Here is a 21,533-nt window from a genome sequence, read left to right as displayed (position 1 = left end):
ATTTACACACCTGATGGAGAAGGGCGGGGTGAGGCTAAAGCACTTTCAGCCGAATAGTCGTCGGGCACCTGATCGACAGTGAAGGGTCTGTCTAGACCCTGCACTGTTAATCACAGCGTGACGCAAGGCAAGCCATCTTAGACTCCTGCAGTCTCGGGCCATTCACATGGGCGCTGCTGGAATCTCCAGCAGGGACTCTGCAAGAGGCTTGGCACGCTTACAACCTACCCTGTGCTAGAGGAGATAAATAACCGGAGCCTGGAGTGCCATCTATTAGGGTACCAGTACTCTCCCTGGCGAATGAGAAGTGCCTGAGGGACATAAAATTCAGAAGTGCCGGTATTCAGTACTGGTGAGTACCAGCCTATTTAAAGCACTGCCGATCTAGCAGGGAGAAGGGTTGAGTCTATCATCCTCATACGGTAGCCATCTTGCCCCTAGTGCCTGTGCCTTTCGTTCTTTGTCATCGACATGCACATACAAAGTGACCAGCTAGATTTAAAGTACTGTAAAATTACTAGCTGGACACATTGGATAATTAATTTCCTTACGGAACTTAATATCTTTATATTAAAAACGATGTTGTGATGTCTATAAATGTTCATATCCTTTGTGGGATAATCTAAACATGACAGGCTACAACTGATCACAGCATCTCCATGAATTAAATAAAGCCAGTTAGTCTTCCATAATTAATGCACGATTCAGAGAGTGCAAAGATGCAGACACACTAAACCACCATTGCATTATAATGCATTATTGCTGTCCACATATCTTAGGAGGTCTGATAAAGAAAAAGAAATCCTAGAGGTAAGCTAACTAAAGTAGAGGGAGCTAAATAGAATTATAAACAGGTAACTGTGAATAACGGCAATTTTTTTTAACAGAAAGATTTTGGATGACTTTAAATAGAAGAGAGGAAAGTTTGAGTTGTTGATAATTTTACTAGCAACTTAAGGAGCAAAATATCATCCAATATTCACTTTTATTTTAGGATAAATATGCACCCCCAAATCATCTGCCCCTGCTTTCAATATCTATTGAGTAGCTGAAGAGTAATTGAGGAACCATGCATAACATGGCCGCCTTTTCCAAAAATTTAAAAAATTCATCTGGCCTCCTGCATTCAGCCTCCGCATTTAACCTACCACTCATCGAAGCTGGAGGAAACAAAAACAGAGAGCGAGTGTGAGAGAGAACGAGTGTGAGAGTGTGTGCGAGTGTGTGTGTGTAGAATATGGTAATTGAGGCATTAAAGAAGTACATGGAGGCAGTATAGAAAAACGTAGATTAGGAATTTGGTGAGCCTCAGCACTGCATAAATTCTTTAGCTAAGAAACTGTTATCCTATTTCCGTTCCTAGTTGGGGTGGGTGCTTCTGTTAGAAACACAACAGACAAATGCTGTACACACATTATCACAATAACAAACGGTGATGATATTGTCTCTTATAATATCATCAATTAAACAATCATATGTATTGGTGAAACTGTAGGTATATATTAAGTAAGCACCGGATTTCACACCCACATTAATGTTGAAGGACCAACTTTTCAAGTGATCAGTTTGCAAATGTTAAGATTTTGTCTTTGGACATTATGAGAATAATCTCGCACTAGCAAGAGACAGGGTAAAAAAACCTGGGAGATAGTGCCAGAAGAAAGGAAAACAAATAAGGGGGTTGGGGGCTGGATTCCTGTAACTGCATTTATTTGTACATGTAACGAAAGACAGCAATATCTTTAATAGATCTGATCAGAACTCTTATTTTAGGTATAAAGCTACCCCAAAAATTCGAATCCACATAGAATTGGTTATCATTTTAACATAATTGTTAGCATTAAATACAGGAACAGCAAAACGACATGCAATAATGGACAGCTATTTACATACATTTAGCATACAAAAATAGGTATACAAATTAAAATAAAACAAAAACATACTGAAAATATAATATTTCTATGATTTTGGATACTACACAAATTCCTGAAAGGTAGGATTTTTTTATGTACATTACCCAGGAGGAAGTGGTTCTGGCCGATCCCACGTAGTTCTTTTCTCAACGTGATCTACAAAATACATTCGCCCGTGCTGATCCACTCTCTGCTCCCAACTAAAATAAGAAATAAAAATACTGAGTAGTATCACCCTAAACGCTGCAGCAGAGGTGGACTCAGAGGGAGAGTTATTATACCACGGTAAGCTATAATGTCAAAAAACACTGTGTTGCTCTACCCAACTAGCAGAACATACAAGTTGTTGCAGTACATAATGGGCTTGGACTTGAGAGCAATAAAACAGCATGTGTTTCACTGCCAATGGAACAGGACAGAATAGCAATGGCTACTCTGCACGAACAATGCAGAACATTAGTAGGGCTACTCAATGACAGCAATGGAGCAACAGTGGTATCGCAGGATAGACTTGTGGGGCATTAAAGGCATGACACTGTAGAGGAGCGAAAGGGATTGACGATACAGTAGGTTAGGAATGACAGTTCATTTGTATAATTATTTGATTTGACAGGGTAAAACATGCAGGGAATAATGGCCCATATGTGGCCCTGTGCTTATTTACGACAGAAAGAAGAAGCCGCTATTGTGAGCAAGCATTAGGATATATTTGCAGAGTAGAGTTGTAGCAGAGGCTATTGTAGGAAGGGGTTATAGTAGCAGAGGTTATTGTAGGAAGGGATTATAGTATATTTGCAGAGCTGTGTGGCTACAGAGAGCTAAAATAGCCAGGGCTAATGCAGGTAAAGCTCAGGTTACAAATATATGTTTTTCCAAATAAGAGGTGTGTCGCGTCAGTCCATAACAGTGTGACACATGGCCTGAAAAACAATGTTATTTATAGGCACACGGGTTAGGAAAACTCACTAACAGACTGTAGAGGAAAAATAGATTTCTAATTTGGATCTCGTTTAATTTTGCAGTAAAGTCAAATACAAATGCCTGAGCAAGAGACTATATAGGAGCAGTTTAGATATTTTCCCAGACACACTGGCGCTATGTCATTAAGGAAGACGGCACAGCAGAAATGAAATGAGGGGTTAATTATGCAAAAAAATAAAAACCCTCCCCACCCCCCCCAAAAAAACAAGAACAAACGCCTTAGCAGCTAAGACTGGTCACTCATCCTGAAACAGGTACCTACCCTGGAGGTAATGGACCTTGCATTACTGAAGCCATTGGTTGTGCTGCAGGATTCGCTGGTGATACTTGCTGAGAGACAGGGGGTACAGCCGATGAGGCTGATGTCTCACCTTCAGGATTTCTTTGCGGTTGTGCATTTGGAGTTACAGCTGGCAATGTTACTGCACTTGGACCATTTGTCTCTGAAAATGAACAGGTAAAGACCAATAAAAAGGACTGTAAACAATCTTGTGAAACTATTACTCTTGTGCATCATGAATGCATACATATGCAGTCCTTAGCAATTTTCCCTTTCTCATGCTGGTGTGCACCCGCATTTGTTACTGCATGAAAAGAACCTAGCAATGCAATATGCTGTCCGATGGCCTAGCTGTTGATGGATGGGTGCTGTTCTAAACTAATGTCCCATTTTATTAGCAAGAGGAAGAAATAAATAAGGAGGTAAATATGTAGAACAAGGAAAACAAACAATGGCTTTAGGTGAATTTCATGTTTAAAGAGCACAATATCCATCCAGTAAAAGGGCCCTAGAAGCCACCTTGCTGTGTCCAGACAACCAAAGCTCAAGAAGAGCCGGACGAAGGAACTAAAGTCTTTGGTCTAATCCAGGAAGAAAGGGAAAGTGTATCTGACAACAACTTTATGAAGCACTTTTTAGGGCAAGAAAGCACAAATGCGCACAAAGACAAAAAGCCATACTTGTACATAAAGTGTGAATACGATCAACAACTTTGGAACAAAATTTGGGTGGATCCAGAGGACCGCCTTCTTGAGAAATGGTATCTTGTCCTTTGAATCTATGGGGGCGTAACACAGCAAAATATCTCACATAGATGACGGTGACCAAAACAGCCACATTCAAATAAAGAAGCTTAAGCTCATAGACACATCAAGTTTAAAAAGGTTGGTGGATTAAGACAGGAGAGCAACAATTCAGATCCTACCTGGCCGGAAGCTTGCTAACCAAAGAAAGACCTAGAAGAGCAACAAAATGACATCCGATTGTATTAATAGACAAAAATACTCTTAGGTCTGTTTCTTTAAGTCCATCTTACTGTAAATTATATCTTGTATGCATCTATTTGAATGCCTGATACAGCCAATTATTTCGCCATATTAAAGACATAAGAATGTTGGCATACAATGTGAGGGGTTTAGTTCTCTTAAAAGCCCCACCATAGAATCTCAACAATTTACTTCAGTGTTAAGGCCAGCAGGATCTTTGGGAAAGGCCTTATTATACGAAGGTCAATTCTTCAAAAGGACTGTGCTCAGGCTGAGCACCTCCAGGAAGGGATAGAAGTTACTCATCTTATTTCTCATCTGAAGGTCTTCTTTCAGAACGAGCTAGATAACATCCACCTGCTGAAGCTGCAGCAGTTTCTAGACTCAAATCTGGCAATGACATGATAGTGCCTCAAGTATGACTGAGACCCTGTGGTTCCCTTGAATGTCTGAAGAACTCAATTAAGCAGCTGAATAAAAAATAAATAAAGAAAGAAAGACTTTCTTTGATGGGTCAATCATGACATATACCTCCCTCTTTCCCCTCTTCTCCTTTTATCTGCCCCCCACAGCCAATCTGTGATCACCAAGCTAATAGTAGTACTGCTTCAATTGATTCTAGTCCTCCTCCTTTGGATTGCTTCCACTTATGCATGTTTTTGGTTCTTTCTAATCCCTTTCTTTAATAATCTCTTGCCGCCTCTGATATTGTTCACAGTCCATTTTAACACACCATTCTCATCCTTGTTAAAAAAATATTACTTCAAGACCTCAGTCCCCCCAAATCCCTATTTTATTAATTATGCGTCTCTATGAGCATCCTAAATATTGCCCATAACAAGCTCTCTTCACGTTTGCCCATTTCCTTTCTGGGTTGTTTTGCCTGCTTCATATAAACTTATTTTAGTAGTGTAGTCAACTCCTTACAACAGCTCCCATGGCTAGGAAATTCTTCTCTTGGCTCTTCCCACTACTTTCAATAAGGATAACCACTTTAATTAATTACACCATTCTAACCGCTGACAGTCTCTTTATTCAGAATTTCTAGTACTATCTTTTATTGGTTTTCGTATGATCTTTTTGGTTACTCCAAATATGTATATAAGTCTAGGCAGATCTGTGACTCATCTGTCCCTTCTGAGTTATTTAACTTTGCTCTTAGCCAGATTAGTTTCTTCAGCTGTACTACTGTTGCCCCACATAACCTATTTTGACCAATTCGCCCATGCAAACCATTCAAGATGTTTGCTTTCTTCTCATTTTTCAATCCCATAATCAGTGACACTATTTCTAAAAGTCTGTCCGGTTCAGTACTGAATGTCATCTCATTCTCTTAATTTCACCCTTGCTGAATCCAAAGTTTTGCTTTTTTTTTTAATATTTGTTTTTTGAAAATGTTCTTTTTTTTTTTTTAGCTTCCCCCCCCCCCCTAACTCTTCCCATATCTAGTCAACTTCTCTGATCTCCCTTCCATGCTATTAGGTATATCTTTGATTCTTGTCTATTTATATGCCTACATGATTACAGCTTTATAACATTCATACAATACTTTTTATGATCTTTCAAGGAACCAAGATTCTCCTCTACTTGGTTGAATGGATTTCTTTTCTTCTCCTTTTGTCAGATTCACTTGTCACTACTTCTCTTTTTCAGTTTACACCTCTGTGAATACTTACCCCTCTCTTTGTTGGCACTCCTTTGCCTCTCACCTTCTTCAGTTCCACTGTATTACATTTAAGTTCAACCATGGACCCACTTCCTGATACCTTTCTTCTCTAGTGTAAATCTTAACCAATGGCCATAACCTACATCACTCTTGCCAGCTTAGTCTTTTTGGTACTAGTCTACGTAATGCTCAATCTCACTTGTGTTCCTTTTCTGCACTGGAACTCTTCCCCAGTATGCGTGTTCCTGACTTTCTCACCATTCTTTCCATTATCTTGCAAAAGAACATATTTTAGCGCTTTCCACTCATTTTCAGTTTTAAGAATACCACATCCATGTGTTACCTACTCAAGTCTAATACAGCATGGCCTATAATAAAGGGTTGGATGGCTTCAATGAAATGAGACAAAGTTCTTACATTTGGGAGTTCAAGTGAAAAACATGTATATCCGGGTGACTTAAGGCCTTGAAGTTCATGCTGAGGCTTGCATGGTTACATTCCACTTAAGGTGGAATAGCAGCAACAGATCAGACTGTGTAACAGATATTTAGCTCCTTTACAATATGGGAAAACTGAAGGAAGATCTGGAAAAACTCAAATCGCAATCACGGCTAGACAGAGGCGTGAAGGGAAATATGTGTTGCCCTTCGTTCCAAGGTAATATAAAGCTCTATTATTGCTTGTGTTATTTCTAACCATTAAGAACATGATCACTGCAACGTAGCCTTAAGATAAAAAAGGTTATCCCGTATTGGTATCTTTCATAGATTCACATGCATGAATCATTCCCCGTCGCCGAGGCGGGAGTCCCACGGTACATACAAAAGTAGTGCCAAGAGTAAATAATAGTAGTAGGCTAAAAGAAAAATCCTAAGGCCTAAGTCTTAGTAGCCGATCTACATCATTATAGTAAAAAGAACCAAAGATTGGTCCCAGCCAATCAGCTGCTAGCACCCTCTAGAACCTTCCCAGCAGAGGCAGTTCTCCTCAGATTTTCATAGCACATGTGAGAAGTAAGTATCCCAGATATAGAGAACTGACTAGCCGGGGAGGAGGGTGGGTGCATGTGAATCTATGAAAGATACCAATACTGGAAAACTGTAGTTACAGGTAAGTAACTTGTTTTCTTATCCAGTATTGGGGTATCTTTCATAGATTCACATGCCTGAATCATAGTAGCAAGCAGTATAACCATATACTGTCACTGTGGATGGTAGGAGACACTGGTTCATAAACTCCCAAATAGCATCCTCAGGGTTTGAAAAACATTGTTCTCTCCTTTTTTTTTTTTTTAAATGGAGTAGTCTCAAAGAAAGCAAAGCTATATCCAAGTATTATATATATATATATATATATATATATATATATATATATATATATATATATATAAGGTCGTGTGAAGAACCCAATACACTTTGGGAAATCCGTTCCTGAGAGTGCTTGGTCCATTAACTTGTGCCGTGAGCTGTGGATTTTGTAGATCCGTGCGGTTTCCGTCACCGCACTATCGAGCACCCGATCGAGAGTGAAAGGGAGGAGAGGCGGGGATTGAGCATTATATATATTACCTACTGGCGGTCGCCAGTAGGTAGTTATAGTTAGGACCACGTTTCCATAGGAAATCCGCAACATTCTATTTTGAATAACTTTGGCGCCGGTCGACGAATCCTCGCAAATTTTTCAAAATAGGTGGGGCGCTACGCTCCGCTCCTACCCTGAAAGTCTCGGGGGGATTCGTCAAGTGGGGGCTGAGATAAAAGGGGGGTCCCAAAAGGCGTTTTTCCCATGCATTTTTCCATAGGACCTTTAGACACAGCTACAGCCCGAACGGCTGAACAGAATTACTTGAAATTTGGCAGAGAGGTAGTCCTCAGGTCAAGGAAGTGCCTTTTGTAGGTTTGGTGTAAATCTGTTCAGTAGATTCTGAGAAAATAGCCTTTAAATCAATATATATATCTGAGCCAGCTTACGGTGCGCTTACGGTGCGCTTACCGTACGCGTACGGTGACGTGCGCGAGCGCGATTCTGATTGGCTCTTAGATCTTAGTAAACATTCGAATCGGACGAAACCAGGAAGCGGCGTCCGCCATTTTGTGTATTTTACTCAGAAAAAAAAGGGTGATATCTTGAAAAGGGGGCAAGGGAGAGAGTTACAGACCCCCTAACATTTGTAAGGGGGTCAAAGAAGGACAGAAAAGTACAAAGAAAACATTTATTGATTTTAAAAAAAATCACGGGGTACGCGTACGGTAAGCTCAACGTACGCGTACGGTAGAAAAAAAATTTAAAAAAAGAAATGAAATGCAGATTTAAGAGTTTAGATATTAGGGGGCTCTAAAAAGAGCCGTTGTGTTTATGAAGTGATTTTTTAGTGGTACCTACAAGTAAGTACCGATGCAGAGTCTAAGGTTCAAGAGGAAGACTCTGTTCCCTTCATCACTGAAGTGCACACCATCTCCTCTATAAATGTCTTGCATGTCGTAACGCAAGTTGTTGTGGTAAATGGAACCCATACCATAGTCACGGAGGAAAGCAGAAACAGATTTGTTGACGTGCTTTCTTGCTTTGTCAATCTGCGGACAAAAATGATTGGACCAGTTCCATTTTTGCCTTTGGCATATGTTAGAAAACACAAAGGCAGTTTTAGGGAAAACAGTTGTGCAAAGGTGTCCTTCATAAGCATTTCCAGACCTACCCCAGTCAAAGTGCCTAGGTCATTGCCACCACAGTGCACTATTATGAGGTCAGGGTGTTGGATTTGCATGAAGGATTTCACCAATGGCATCAATTGGTGCCACTTTAACCCTCTCTGACCAATCCATTTAATGTCTACATTTGGCAAAGCAAGGTCTCTCACCATATCTGTTTTCTCTGCATACTTTTCACTCCAGAAGACATAGCTGTGCCCTACAATCCACACTGTGAACATCTTCAAAGGAGAACTGGATGCACTCAGGAGGTGTAATTCAGTAGAATGGTAAAAAGAAATGAAAGACAGTTTGGAAATGGAGGCATACATATTTTTTTTATAAAAAAAAAGAACTGATTGGCTGTTTCATACCATTCTAGAATAAAAACTAGGCTGTATGTGTAAATTAATAGAAGCATGTTTTGTATTGGTACAGAAAAATGTTTTACTAAAGAACAGTACTTTGGATTTGCTGTTAGGTTTGAAAAGTCAAGCACTCCTGCTCTTTGGAAATGAAACATTGTGTGGCGAACTTCTGACCTAACTCCACACAGCAGTGTTCCATGAGCTGTTGCTATGGTAGCAGGCAGATGTCAAGTTGGGGGAAGGGTACTAGAAATAAACTAAAGAGGGCCCCTGAAAAACTAAATAATAGGGGAGGAAAGCAGGGGAAAAAATCAACAAAAAGAATCACAGAACCTCCCCCAAATATTTTTAGTCGGTAATAACTCCCACGAATAATTGGTTAGTGCCTCATTCAATCACAGGGACATAGAGAAATACATTTTTAAACAATTTTATTTTTATATAAGCAAAAATATAAAAATGGAGTCAGTGCAATAAACATGATTTCTAATTTTTGTTGCACTAACAAAAAGCCAAGTAATACCCACAAAGAACAATATTTTAACCAAAATGCATTTACAAGTACATACAGATAACACACAATAAATTCAATATATTACAATACTACACATGAGACCTATACAAAAAACAACATGAAGACAAGCCACCTAAAAAGAAAACAGAAACAAATCTCAATAGTAGTACAAATTGTTCATGTCAATAATTAGAACACCACAAGCGCCGACGCGCGTTTCGGAGTGGACCACAAAGTCCACAAATTCCTTCGTCAGGGCGCATAAATAGATAAATAGAACAGAGATCAATTTGCTCATCAATGGGGTCTTTTTAGTGCATTAAGACTCCGTGGAGAAAAGGGCTTAAAAACGGGGCTTCTTGGCAACCCAGAGCGTGCTCAAAACGAACTCTGTGAAAGAAATGAATGAGGCAAACAATAAGTCGATGTATAGCAATTAAAAACACAGTAATCTATTTCTATGGGAGCAAACCATCACCAAGTAGAGAGCCAGGGTTAACAAATAGAAAATACACACCGAAAAACTGTGAAGAAAAAGTATTTGCAACATGAGGATTACTGCCAGACCAAGAGATATACCCAAGTGTAGAAAAATAAAGACAAAATACAAAGGGTGTACAGTGACTTAAATAAAAACCCTGAAAATAAAAAAGTAGAATGATAACAGGATCAGCACATAATTACCTACTGAGTGAGGGAGTAGCTATCAGAATTCCAATGGACCAATAAGCAAAACCAAAAAGTAATGAAGCCAATACGAGCGATACTCCTGGGGGACAGCTTCGCTACAAGAATAGGTAAACCAATTAAAGTGAATTAGTTATAAGTAACTGGATAGCGTAGGTACTGAAAGAGAACCTACAATTTACACAGGTAGTGAAGTTTTAACAAGGTATGGTATAGGACAATGGCAGACCCTAGATAAGATAAAGGGAAGCCTATTCAAAGCGGAACAGGCGACGTAAATATTATCTAAACAAATAACTATGTGGGCAGATGTAGGAACCGGGCCATGCAAAGAATCAGAAAAATATGAATAGCTTACTCAAAGATAGTGTGGAATGAAGTGGAATATGCGCGAAGGTCGTCACTTGGGCAAGATTAGAAGAATCCAAAATTGAGCAGTTGCCCCCCAAACTGATAAGTTACGGGCATGAGACTCCTGCGGGAATAATTAGGAAACTGAATAGAGAACTTAAAATGTGTGAGAAAATGAAACAGATCCCGGATAAAAATAAAGCTTACTTGTAGTTGGATATAGAATAGGCTTAGTAGCAAGGTAAACGCTAAATCGTCATCGCCTCAGAAATGAGGTCAGTAGCGTACAGGTGCCCACCAATCTAAAGAAAAAATATAAAAAATAGATAAATGAAGTGAAACCTGAAACCCGGACTGCCCCAGATAAGGAAATCGCGCTCGTAAACTTACTGGTGGGTGGTACGCGGTGTGGAACCTGAACGGAATAACGGCCCGATCCTAGGGAGGTAAACGTTGTAGCAGGATTTAAATCCCTGATTCAATAGCCTACACCTGAAGACCCACGTGGGGGACATGAGCGATCCAACATCTAGAGAGTAGGAGATAGGCCGCCATCTTAGGAGTATGCGAGAACGGCGACCCGATCTATCGTATCTCCGAAGTGGGGACTAACGCATAAAGTAAAATATTGTGAAAGTAGCGATGGAGTAATAGAAATACCAAGGGGACCAAGAAAACTAAAACAAAGTGAAAAATAAATGAAAATAAAAAAATAAAAAAATAGAGATAAAAATAAAGAACAGACTATGGAAAAAGGGACGAATGATCCATGATACACAAGGGGCAGATGAAATCTACTATGACATGGGCTATGGGAATAGTAGAAAATATATGAATATGGAAAAAAGTATATATACAAATATAGAAAGACCAAGCACTGAAACCTGGAATGAGAGGGAGAAAACTTCTCTCATACTGTACAATAAAGGCCAAAGAGGTACATAAAAAATAAAAAATAATAAATAATAAAAAACTAAAAAACTAGGAAAGCTCACCTGCAGTAATAAGGAATGCACCCAGAGAGTTCATAGTAAAGCATTCTGCCAAGGACAGTATTCATTGAGTCCAATGATGGCAGTACGCAGAGTGAAAATCCAAAATACTTCTCTCTTACCTCTGAGTCCATTGATATTTTTGTCACTCGGAGTGTGTACTTTTTCAAGTATCGTCCATCTGAGTTCATTATCCGCATGCCGGTGATCTAACCAATGTTGGACGAGAGGAGCCCCTCTTCGTTTGTTTTTAATCGCCGACTTGTGTTCACTGAAGCGGATTCTGAATTCTCTGCCAGTTTCCCCCACATATCCCTTATTACAGGGACAAAGAATGAGGTAGATGACGTTGGCAGATCTGCAATTGGTCATCTCTTTGAGTTGGAAAGTATGTTTTTCCCATATTAGTTCAGATGATACAATGGCAGAGCTGCAGGCATGGCAATTCCCACATTTGTGGTTGCCTAACACGGGGTTGCTGCCAGTAATGGATTTCTGATTGATGGATTTGGTGTTCTCAAGTCTGGATTTAACCAGGAAATTACGTAGATTTCTGTTTCTCCGAAAGGCAAACAAAGGTCTGGGTAAGGAGGTAATCTGCTGACCTGAATTAAGTATATGCCATTGCGAGCAGATAATCTGTCGTAGTTTGTTATTTATGGTTGAATGTCTAGTGACACAAACCAATTTCTTTAGATCATTGGTGGGTTTATCCAAAAAGAGAGCATCTCTGTTGTAATACTTAGCTCTTTTATAAGAATCTCGCACCAATCTACGGGGGTAGCCACGAATAAGTAGTTTTGTGCGGAGTTCCTCCGCATGGCACTCAAAGTTACTGAGGTTGGTACAATTTCTGCGTAGTCTCAAGAATTGGCTGAAAGGGATACTGTCTCGTTGACTACGAGGATGAAAACTTTGATATTGAAGGAGAGTGTTCCTGGCCGTGGGCTTGGTGTACAGGGATACCTCAATGATACCATTCGCCACATGGATCCATATATCCAGAAATTCAATCATGGTCTTGCTGATGTTAGGACTAAATTTAAGGTTGGGGTCACATAAGGGGAAGGGTACTAGGCAGAAGTCAAGTTGGGGGAAGGGTACTTTTGGAAAAGGGTTGGTTTTGAACCAATAGAAATGTGTGATTACATTTGAAAAAAAGGGGGAAGCACTGAGATTTGAAATTAACATGTATATGTGTGGAAAAAGAGAGGGAAAGTTTGCCATTATCTGGTTCTGCTGAGAGGAGAGAGGTGTAAAGAACAGAGATCCTGGCTCTGATAATCTGCTGTTTGAGTGCCACATTTCTTTCACAACTAACTAATTTTAAAGGTGAGTTTAGAGTTTGAGAGGGGATGTATATGGTAAATTAAGAAATGAATAATAGAATTGGAATTCCTTTTGTTGAAGTTGTGTTTATTATTTTCTGTTTTGGGAGAAATTTAAATGTGAGGAACATGTAAAATAATATGGACTATGTTTTCACGATAAATTAAGGTGTACTGGTAAAAATAAGGAATACTTTAAGGGTTTGAGGTTGCACTCAGTAATGCAAATACATACAGCATCAGAAAGGCTGGTTGCCCTTGCTGGAGTGTAGGCAGTCACCCAGGTTACACATGGTGCTGGTTTGAAAAAGCAGTTTGGACATGTGCTGTTTTCAGAATCTGAAAAGTGGATTCAAAATGTGTCAGTCTGTAAAAGTGTTTATCACTTGCCAAAAAAAAGAGAAGTAAGTGTGCTTTCAAATTGGCAAAGAAATTTCGTTTTGTGACTAATGTGAAAACATGACTGTGTGCAAATAGGAATTACAGGCAGAGATTTATTGCGTATTGCTCTGGAGATTTCACATTTGCATTAGATGGAAAGGGGGAGACATTTTTTTTGTGTAGAAGCAGACTCTTAGCACACACCCAGCTGCTTATCCTGTGGAATCATGCACAGTATTCACAACCGAGTGGGGTTTGAGGTTTCAGTCAGTAATGCAAATACATTCAGCATCACTAAGGCTGGTTGCCCTTGCTGGAGTGTAGTCAGTCACCCAGGTTACACATGGTGCTGGTTTGAAAAAGCAGTTTGGACATGTGCTGTTTTCAGAATCTGAAAAGTGGATTCAAAATGTGTCAGTCTGTAAAAGTGTTTATCACTTGCCAAAAAAAAGAGAAGTAAGTGTGCTTTCAAATTGGCAAAGAAATTTCGTTTTGTGACTAATGTGAAAACATGACTGTGTGCAAATAGGAATTACAGGCAGAGATTTATTGCGTATTGCTCTGGAGATTTCACATTTGCATTAGATGGAAAGGGGGAGACATTTTTTTTGTGTAGAAGCAGACTCTTAGCACACACCCAGCTGCTTATCCTGTGGAATAATGCACAGTATTCACAACCGAGTGGGGTTTGAGGTTTCAGTCAGTAATGCAAATACATTCAGCATCACTAAGGCTGGTTGCCCTTGCTGGAGTGTAGTCAGTCACCCAGGTTACACATGGTGCTGGTCTGAAAAAGCAGTTTGGACATGTGCTTTTTTAAGAATCTGAAAAGTGGATTCAAAATGTGTCAGTCTGTAAAAGTGTTTATCACTTGCCAAAAAAAAGAGTAGTAAGTGTGCTTTCAAATTGGCAAAGAAATTTCGTTTTGTGACTAATGTGAAAACATGACTCTGTGTGGAAAGAGGAATTACAGGCAGAGATTTATTGCATATTGCTCTGGTGATTTTACATTTGCATTAGATGGAAAGGGGGAGCCATTTTTTTGTGCAGAAGCAGACTCTTAGCACACACCCAGCTGCTTATCCTGTAGAATCATGCATAGTATTCACAACCGAGTGGGGTTTGAGGTTGCAGTCAGTAATGCAAATACATTCAGCATCACTAAGGCTGGTTGCCCTTGCTGGAGTGTAGTCAGTCACCCAGGTTACACAGGGTGCTGGTTTCAAAAAGCAGTTTGGACATGTGCTGTTTTCAGAATCTGAAAAGTGGATTCAAAATGTGTCAGTCTGTAAAAGTGTTTATTACTTGCCAAAAAAGTAGTAGAATGTGTGCTTTCCAATTGAGATTCTGGGCTTTTTTTAAACAATCTTTGAGATTTTTTTTTGCCCGCTGTTAAATGATGAATGCAATTGCTTTCACAATTTATAGTGAAATGCAATATATTCTGAAAACAGCAAAAATAAGGCAAAATTTTTTTATGGAAAATATGTAAATATGTGTACTGTATTATAAAATGTTTTATTAAATATTAATACTTTTTTCTTTTTTTTCAGATTGAGAAAGAAAATTTTCGAAAAATTGAACCATTTTTAAAGCAATTAAAATTAAATTTAAATTAATAAATAATTTTTTGAGTGGGTATGGTAAGTCAAAAATTTCATGGTCCCTTTTTTCCACTTCTCCACAATCACATTTTCAGTTTTTCATTGTAGTCTCTCAAGGACCTTGTAATGTGAAAATTGATTTTTAGTGTTTTTTTAAAAAAAAAAATAATAATTACGCGTACCGTACGCGTACGGTAAAAAAAAAAAATTAAAAAAAGTTAAAAAAAATATATAAAAAAAAGTTAAAAGGTAAGGTTGGCTCTTAAAAGAGCCGTTGTGTTCATGCAGGGACAGAGGAAAGAAAGAGTGGGAATATTAGTCTCTACGACAAATGTGCTGATCTATTAAATTGTTCACTAGGGCAACACTGGTCTCCCTATGACAAATTAGATCATGACAAGTGGCGCACCGAACTAAAACCCTCGAAAACCGATGGTTGATTTCCAGAGGACGAGAAAAAGGAGATGCTCCCCCCACAGATGAAGGGCTCAGCTGACCTGCCGAAGATGGACTCAGCCCTGCAGATGATGGACCAGGCTGAGCTGCTGTGGATGTGCTTGGTTGACTTACTGAAGGGTTACCTTCAGTATGTCGAGCAAATGTCCTACCGTGTACATCTTGAAGGTGTCTCAACATGGTGTGATTCCCGAAGGAATACTTCTTGTTGGGATTCCCTCTTGAAAGTACACGGCCACAAAGCTTACAAGTCACTAAGGGTGCATTTACCTTTTTCTTGCCCTCTGGAAAAGAAAAATACTCCCATATGAAAGAGCTCTTTTGTTTCCTCCTTCTCTGCCTCAAGGTAGTGCTGCTAGCCTCACTCTCAGAAGAGTTCTGCTGTTCTGCCATCGTATCACAAAGACAACTCAGCTCCTTCTCCTAAGGGATCACAAGCAGAAATGAGGGGAATGGGTGTGGTGTAGGAGAGTTCTAGAACTGAAAGTAGTTTCAACCAATCAAAAGTTGTGTTTCATGATCACATGACCCACCGTGCGTGTACGTTACGCTTACGTTACGCTTACGGTAAAAGTACGCATGCGCATAAAAAAGACACGCGCTCGCGCGCATGCGCAAAACAGGCACGCCCCTTCACTTACGCGTAACATGCGCGTGCAGCGTACGCGTTACGCGCCGCGTGCGCGTGATGCGCGTCTACGCAAATTGCGTAACTGAACGCAAACAGCGTAGACATCTAACGTACTAAAAGCAAGACGTGCGCTTACCGTACGCGCACGTTAAAAAAATACTAAAAAAAAAAAAAAAAGGGAAAAAAAAGATTCACTATGTTATACTACTATATCTTACCGGTTTAGTTTAAAAAAAAGGTAAAAATAAAAAATATATTGTAGATTTTTTAAAATTTAACCATAGTCTTGAAAAAAGGATAGAAAATTAAAATAAAAATATGTTAAAAAAATTGAAAATAAAAAAATCAAAAATAAAAAATAAGAATTAGCATTTAAAAAACCTTGCAAATTCACTGAAAAAACCATGGGTTTCACTCACGTTATAGTTAGGAATTAGCATTTAAAAAACCTTGCAAATTCACTGAAAAAACCATGGGTTTCACACACGTTATAGTTAGGAATTAGCATTTAAAAAACCTTAGAAATTCAATGAAAAAACCAAAGGTTTCACACATGTTATAGTTAGCTGGACATTTCACTCGTAAAAAACCAATGAAATTTCCCCGTTATAGTTAGTTCAGCTAACTATAACTCGCGCGCCCGCAATGCACTACTGATGACGTCACATATTACATCACTCATGATATGGTCACTGACATCACTCATGACATCACTGATGACATCATCCTGTGAATGTGTGTTTTTCTGAAAATTAAATATGTTTTATATTTATGTATATCTCAAGGTCGATGGAAGAATAAATGGGTATATAAGTGTCTAAATGGATGATTTGTTTTTAAAAAATTTATTGTGTAACTGACTGATTAAGTGTATCATAGTGAATACATGGCTTACTGAGTAATGTTTAAATATGAAAATATCTGTATCAGTCTCTCACTTTGTGTATAAGTGGCTGCATGGGTTGGTGATTAGCTTCATGGGTGTCTATATAGGTTATTAGTTGTTTTTTTGAGTATCAGTCTGAGTGTCTGTATGGTTCAGTGGGGGGTATTACGTAGTGCATAGGTGCATGAATGAGTGATTCACTCTTTGTATGTGTTGAAGACAACATGTGTGCAGGACTGTATGGGTGGATGAGTGTGTGTATGGGTGTGTTAGTGAGTGAATGACTGTTTCAATAGTGTCTTTATGAGTAACTACATATCTATTAAACTAGTATATGTGACTATTGGTGTATATAAGTGAGTATATGTGAGAGTGAGAGATTGAAAGAGTTCCTGTATGAATAAGTATGTGTTTCTTCCAGTGATTGTTTTTTAGACTAAGTATGTGTAAGTTTCCGTAGAAGTAAGTGTGGTGGTGTGTGTATAACTGTATAAGCTAATAAATGTATGTTTGTTTCTTTATTAGCATGAGTGACTATGTGTGAATAACTCTATGGATGAGTGGCATTGTGTAACAGGATGTATAGGTGTATGAGTACATATGATGAGTGAGTGCATGTATGAGTGACTGTATAGGACTGTTGGTGAATGAGTGGATGTGTATGTTGTTCTTAGAATTACTGAAGAGGTTGTTGTAACTGGTATTGGTATGTCCATTGTTTTGAAAATTTTAGTTTCTATTTTTGAATGTGTGTATCAAAGGTTATATTAGGGGAAGAGGAGGTCTGCCACTCTATCACAAGGATGATGTCATCAGTGATGTCATCAGTGATGTCATTTGAGATGTCATCAGTGATGTCGTGAGTGATGTCAGTGACCATGTCATGAGTGATGTAATATGTGACGTCATCAGTAGTGCATTGCGGGCGCGCGAGTTATAGTTAGCTGAACTAACTATAACGGGGAAATTTCATTGGTTTTTTACGAGTGAAATGTCCAGCTAACTATAACATGTGTGAAACCTTTGGTTTTTTCATTGAATATATATATATATATATACACACACACACACAAATATTTAAAATCTTGCAGACATATAAATCTGTACATTTGCATGAATATTAAAGAATGGAATAATACATAAAAGGGCATAAGTACCCGAGTCTGATCTTAATGAAAGAGATGGCGTAGAACAGCCTGTCCAACCGCTGCATCTTCTTGATGCGAAGATTGAAGAAAGTAATGCTTTGTGAACGTGTGGACATTTTACATGTCGCAGCACGACATATATGTTCCGGAGTTACTCCAACAAACAAAGCTGTTGACGTTGATACTGTTCTTGTCGAATGAGCTTTGACTTTCCTCTGCAAAGGTTTGTTAGCCTGGTCATGGCAGAAAGGAATAGCAGATGCCAGCCATCTGGCTATTGTTGCCTTTGTTACAGCATTTCCAAGAGTTGCTTGACCATAAGCCACGAACTGCTGGTTGGATTGTCTGATATCCCTCGTTTTCTGTAGGTAGAATTTTAAACAGCGTTTAACATCCAGCGAGTGTAATGCTCTTTCAGCTGGAGTGGATGGATCCGGAAAGAATGTTTTTAGTCTTACCGGTTCAAGTGAAATTGTGTTGGTACCTTAGGAATGAACCTGGGATTTGTTCGAAGGTTTACGTAGTCCAAAGCAAAATGTAAAAAGGGTTCCTTTATAGTGAAAGCTTGGATTTCACTAACCCTTCTTGCCGAGTTAAGAGTCAATAAATGGGCAACCTTCCAAGTGAGGGAGGAATTTGAGATCAGCTTTATGGATAGGCTCAAATGGACGCTTCATTAACTGCGCTAGCACAGTGTTGAGTTCCCACTCTGGAGGGGTGCTCGCACTGGAGGGAAGGCTCGGAAAAGTCCTTTCATAAATTGTCTGATAAGTGAAGAAGAGCAGAGAAAAGGGAATTTTGAGCATTTCCTGAATCTAGAAAGAGCAGCAAGATGTACTTTGACCGATGAAAAAGTAAGCCCAGACTTGGCTAGAGAAAGCAGATAATGGAGAACTTGTTCTGCAGGAGCTTGAATTGAGTGAATATTATTCGCCTCACACCAACAGCAAGATCGCTTCCATTTGAGGCGGTAAGTCTTGATTGTGCTCTGGGCACAAGATTTGGCCAATATTTCACAACAGTCTTGTGAAATGTGGAGGTCATTGAACTCTAAGAAATCAGTTGGCGGCCGTGTGACAAGAATGCGTTGCACTGGACAGTGTGTATCCTTGCTCCGAGAAAAAACATGACTTGGAGAGGACGCAACTGATTTGCTGTCGTTGAGAATTGCGATTCTCCTATTAACATGACCAGAGAATCTGGATTTCATTAAAGACACGGAGGCTAACATTATGCTTACACTTTTAATTGCGTCACCAGGACAGCCGCATACATCACAAAGGAAGTATTCCAAATAGAACATTAACAACAGTAAAAGGCATGAGCCCACAGTATTCTGCCTCTTTTAAATCGCGAAAAAAACAGGATAAGTTCGTTAAAATCCTTTGAACTTTGGAAAATGAAGAAGAAACGTCTTGATGAAACGAAGGACGTCATAGAAGGAAGGACACACCGAAGATGGAGAAGAAGAGAAAACTCTAATCCGAAATTCTTTAGAGAGTATCTGCAATAAAGAGAGAATTAGTGCAAGTATAAAAAGAGCAAAAGACTGGTGTCAAACAACAATGTATAAAAAAGCATGAGGGAAATGTCAAGTCAACGATAACAAGTCAAGTCAACAATATCTATAAAATTGAATAATAAACATTTAAATTCTTATAGAAACATATCAACCTCCAAGGGGAAAGAGGAGGGGGGGATAATGTTAGCCTCCGTGTCTTTAATGAAATCCAGATTCTCTGGTCATGTTAATAGGAGAATCACAATTTCATTACAAGACCGGAGGCTACCATTATGCTTGTTGGTAGCTTTGTAATACTACGTCAGATACATGCGGTATAGGTTTACAGTAATGATGAGCAAAGGTCCGAGCATTAGACCAATCAGCAGCCTTGAGGATATCGTCCAACTTACCTCCGGACCAGAAAGACTTACTGGCCATAGCGCCTCTGATAGAGTGTGGTTTAAAAATATTAAGGTCGATACCTGCTAGGTTCATCACAATTTTAACCCATCTAGAGATAGAACTGGAAGAAACAGGGTTGTGTGGTTTAACGAAGGAGATGAGTAACTGGTTCGCAGTAGGAGGACGAAGAGAGCTCATTCTAGAATCATATTCTTTCATGCAGTCAACCACACAGAGTTTGGGATAATCATCAAAACGAGGGTAAAAAATAGAATTGGACATGGTCTTTGTTCTTCTGAAGAGCTCAAAGTTTACTCCGAACATGTTATAAGATCTATTAGATATCTCCAGAGCCTTGACATCAGAGACTCTACGACAGGAGATTAAGCAAAGTAAGGTAGCCAGTTTAATAGAAAGTTTTTTATTGTCTAAAAGAGTATTACTGGGCCAATCCGAAAAAAGGTCAAGGATTAGGTTAACATCCCAGAGGGATTGATATCTGGGTCTAGGAGGTCTTCTGAGTCTGATACTCTTAAGGACCCTGCAAATAACTGCGTTTTTACCAATAGTCTTACCGTTGACGAGGGAGTGGCCAGCGGAAAGGGCAGATCTATAACAATTGATAGATCTATAACTAAGGCCTCTTTCAAATTGTTCCACTAGAAAATTGATTATGTCAATGATAGGTGCCTGAACGGAATCCAGATTCCTTTCCAAGCACCAACGAACCCAAGATTTCCAAATGTTGTTGTATCGGTAGTGTGTACCAGGGGCCCAAGATTCGCCGAGGAGAGTTGAAGCTGTTGACGAAAGACCTGAGAGATCATTGGATCTCCTGACACTCTCCAAGCAAGAAGGTTCAGTTTCCCTGATTGAACCATGGGGTGAAGATGAACGTCTATGTCTGTAAGAAGGTCCGCAAGGAAGGGAATTAGGAATGGAAGATCGTAGCTCATTTCTAGGGCAGTTGGGAACCAGGCTTGAGAGGGCCAGAAGGGAGTGATCAACACGATTGAGCATAGGTGGAGTCTGACTTTCTGAAGCACTCTTTGAATCATGGAAAAGGGGGGAAAGGCGTAGCTGTTTCTGCCTTGCCAAGGTTGGAGGAAGGCATTCACTGCCAGAGCACCCGGGTCTGGCATCCAACTGTAATAATTCACAATTTGGAAGGTTAGTCTGCTGGCAAAGAGGTCTAAATCTAGGGGTCCCCAGAGGGTGTTGAGGGAATTGAAGACGGAGACATTGAGTTTCCAATCGCTGAAGTCCAGAAGGAATCTTGAGTTCCAGTCTGCCGATACATTGGATTTGCCTGGGAGATATTCGGCTCTTAAGGCGATTTTGTGTTCCAAGCAGAACATCCAAAGTTTCTTGGCAAGATTGGATAGGTCGGCAGATTTGGTTCCACCAAGCCGATTTATGTAGGCGACGGCGGAGATATTGTCCATTTTTAGGATGATAGACCTGCCCTGAATGAAACGTTTGAAACTCATCAGGGCGTAAAGACCAGCTGTTAATTCCAAAAAATTTATATGATGTAAGGAATCTTCCAGAGACCAAATTCCACCAGTGTTCTGGCCTTGAAAGCATGCTCCCCAGCCATGAAGGCTGGCATCTGATTCCAAAACGAATTCTGGAGTTGAACCAAAAATTGCTTTCCCATTCCATGCCTCTAGGTTGTCTAACCACCAGGTCAGTTCTACCTTGGCCTCCTGGTCTAGAGAGATAAGGTCTCCGTACCAAAGACCCGATTGAAGGGACCTTGCCTTTA

At 39.6% G+C, this 21,533-nt stretch overlaps 1 protein-coding gene across 1 annotated transcript in view; it reads right to left on the bottom strand.

The window, feature by feature from the left end:
- Positions 1 to 21,533, bottom strand: part of ITCH (itchy E3 ubiquitin protein ligase) — an 811,820-nt gene that overhangs the window by 405,259 nt on the left and 385,028 nt on the right. Inside the window, exons 8-9 of the mRNA XM_085619094.1 lie at positions 3,157 to 3,337; positions 2,018 to 2,113 (exon numbers count right to left, since the gene is read on the bottom strand). Of these exons, the coding sequence (XP_085475220.1) occupies positions 2,018 to 2,113; positions 3,157 to 3,337 (277 nt within the window). The remainder of the gene's footprint in view (positions 1 to 2,017; positions 2,114 to 3,156; positions 3,338 to 21,533) is intronic.

The sequence above is a fragment of the Triturus cristatus genome, chromosome 7, assembly GCF_964204655.1.
Source record: "Triturus cristatus chromosome 7, aTriCri1.1, whole genome shotgun sequence".
Taxonomy (NCBI): Eukaryota; Metazoa; Chordata; class Amphibia; order Caudata; family Salamandridae; genus Triturus; species Triturus cristatus.
The sequence above is the reverse complement of the archived record's forward strand: the minus strand, read 5'-3'. Positions and strand labels throughout refer to the sequence as shown.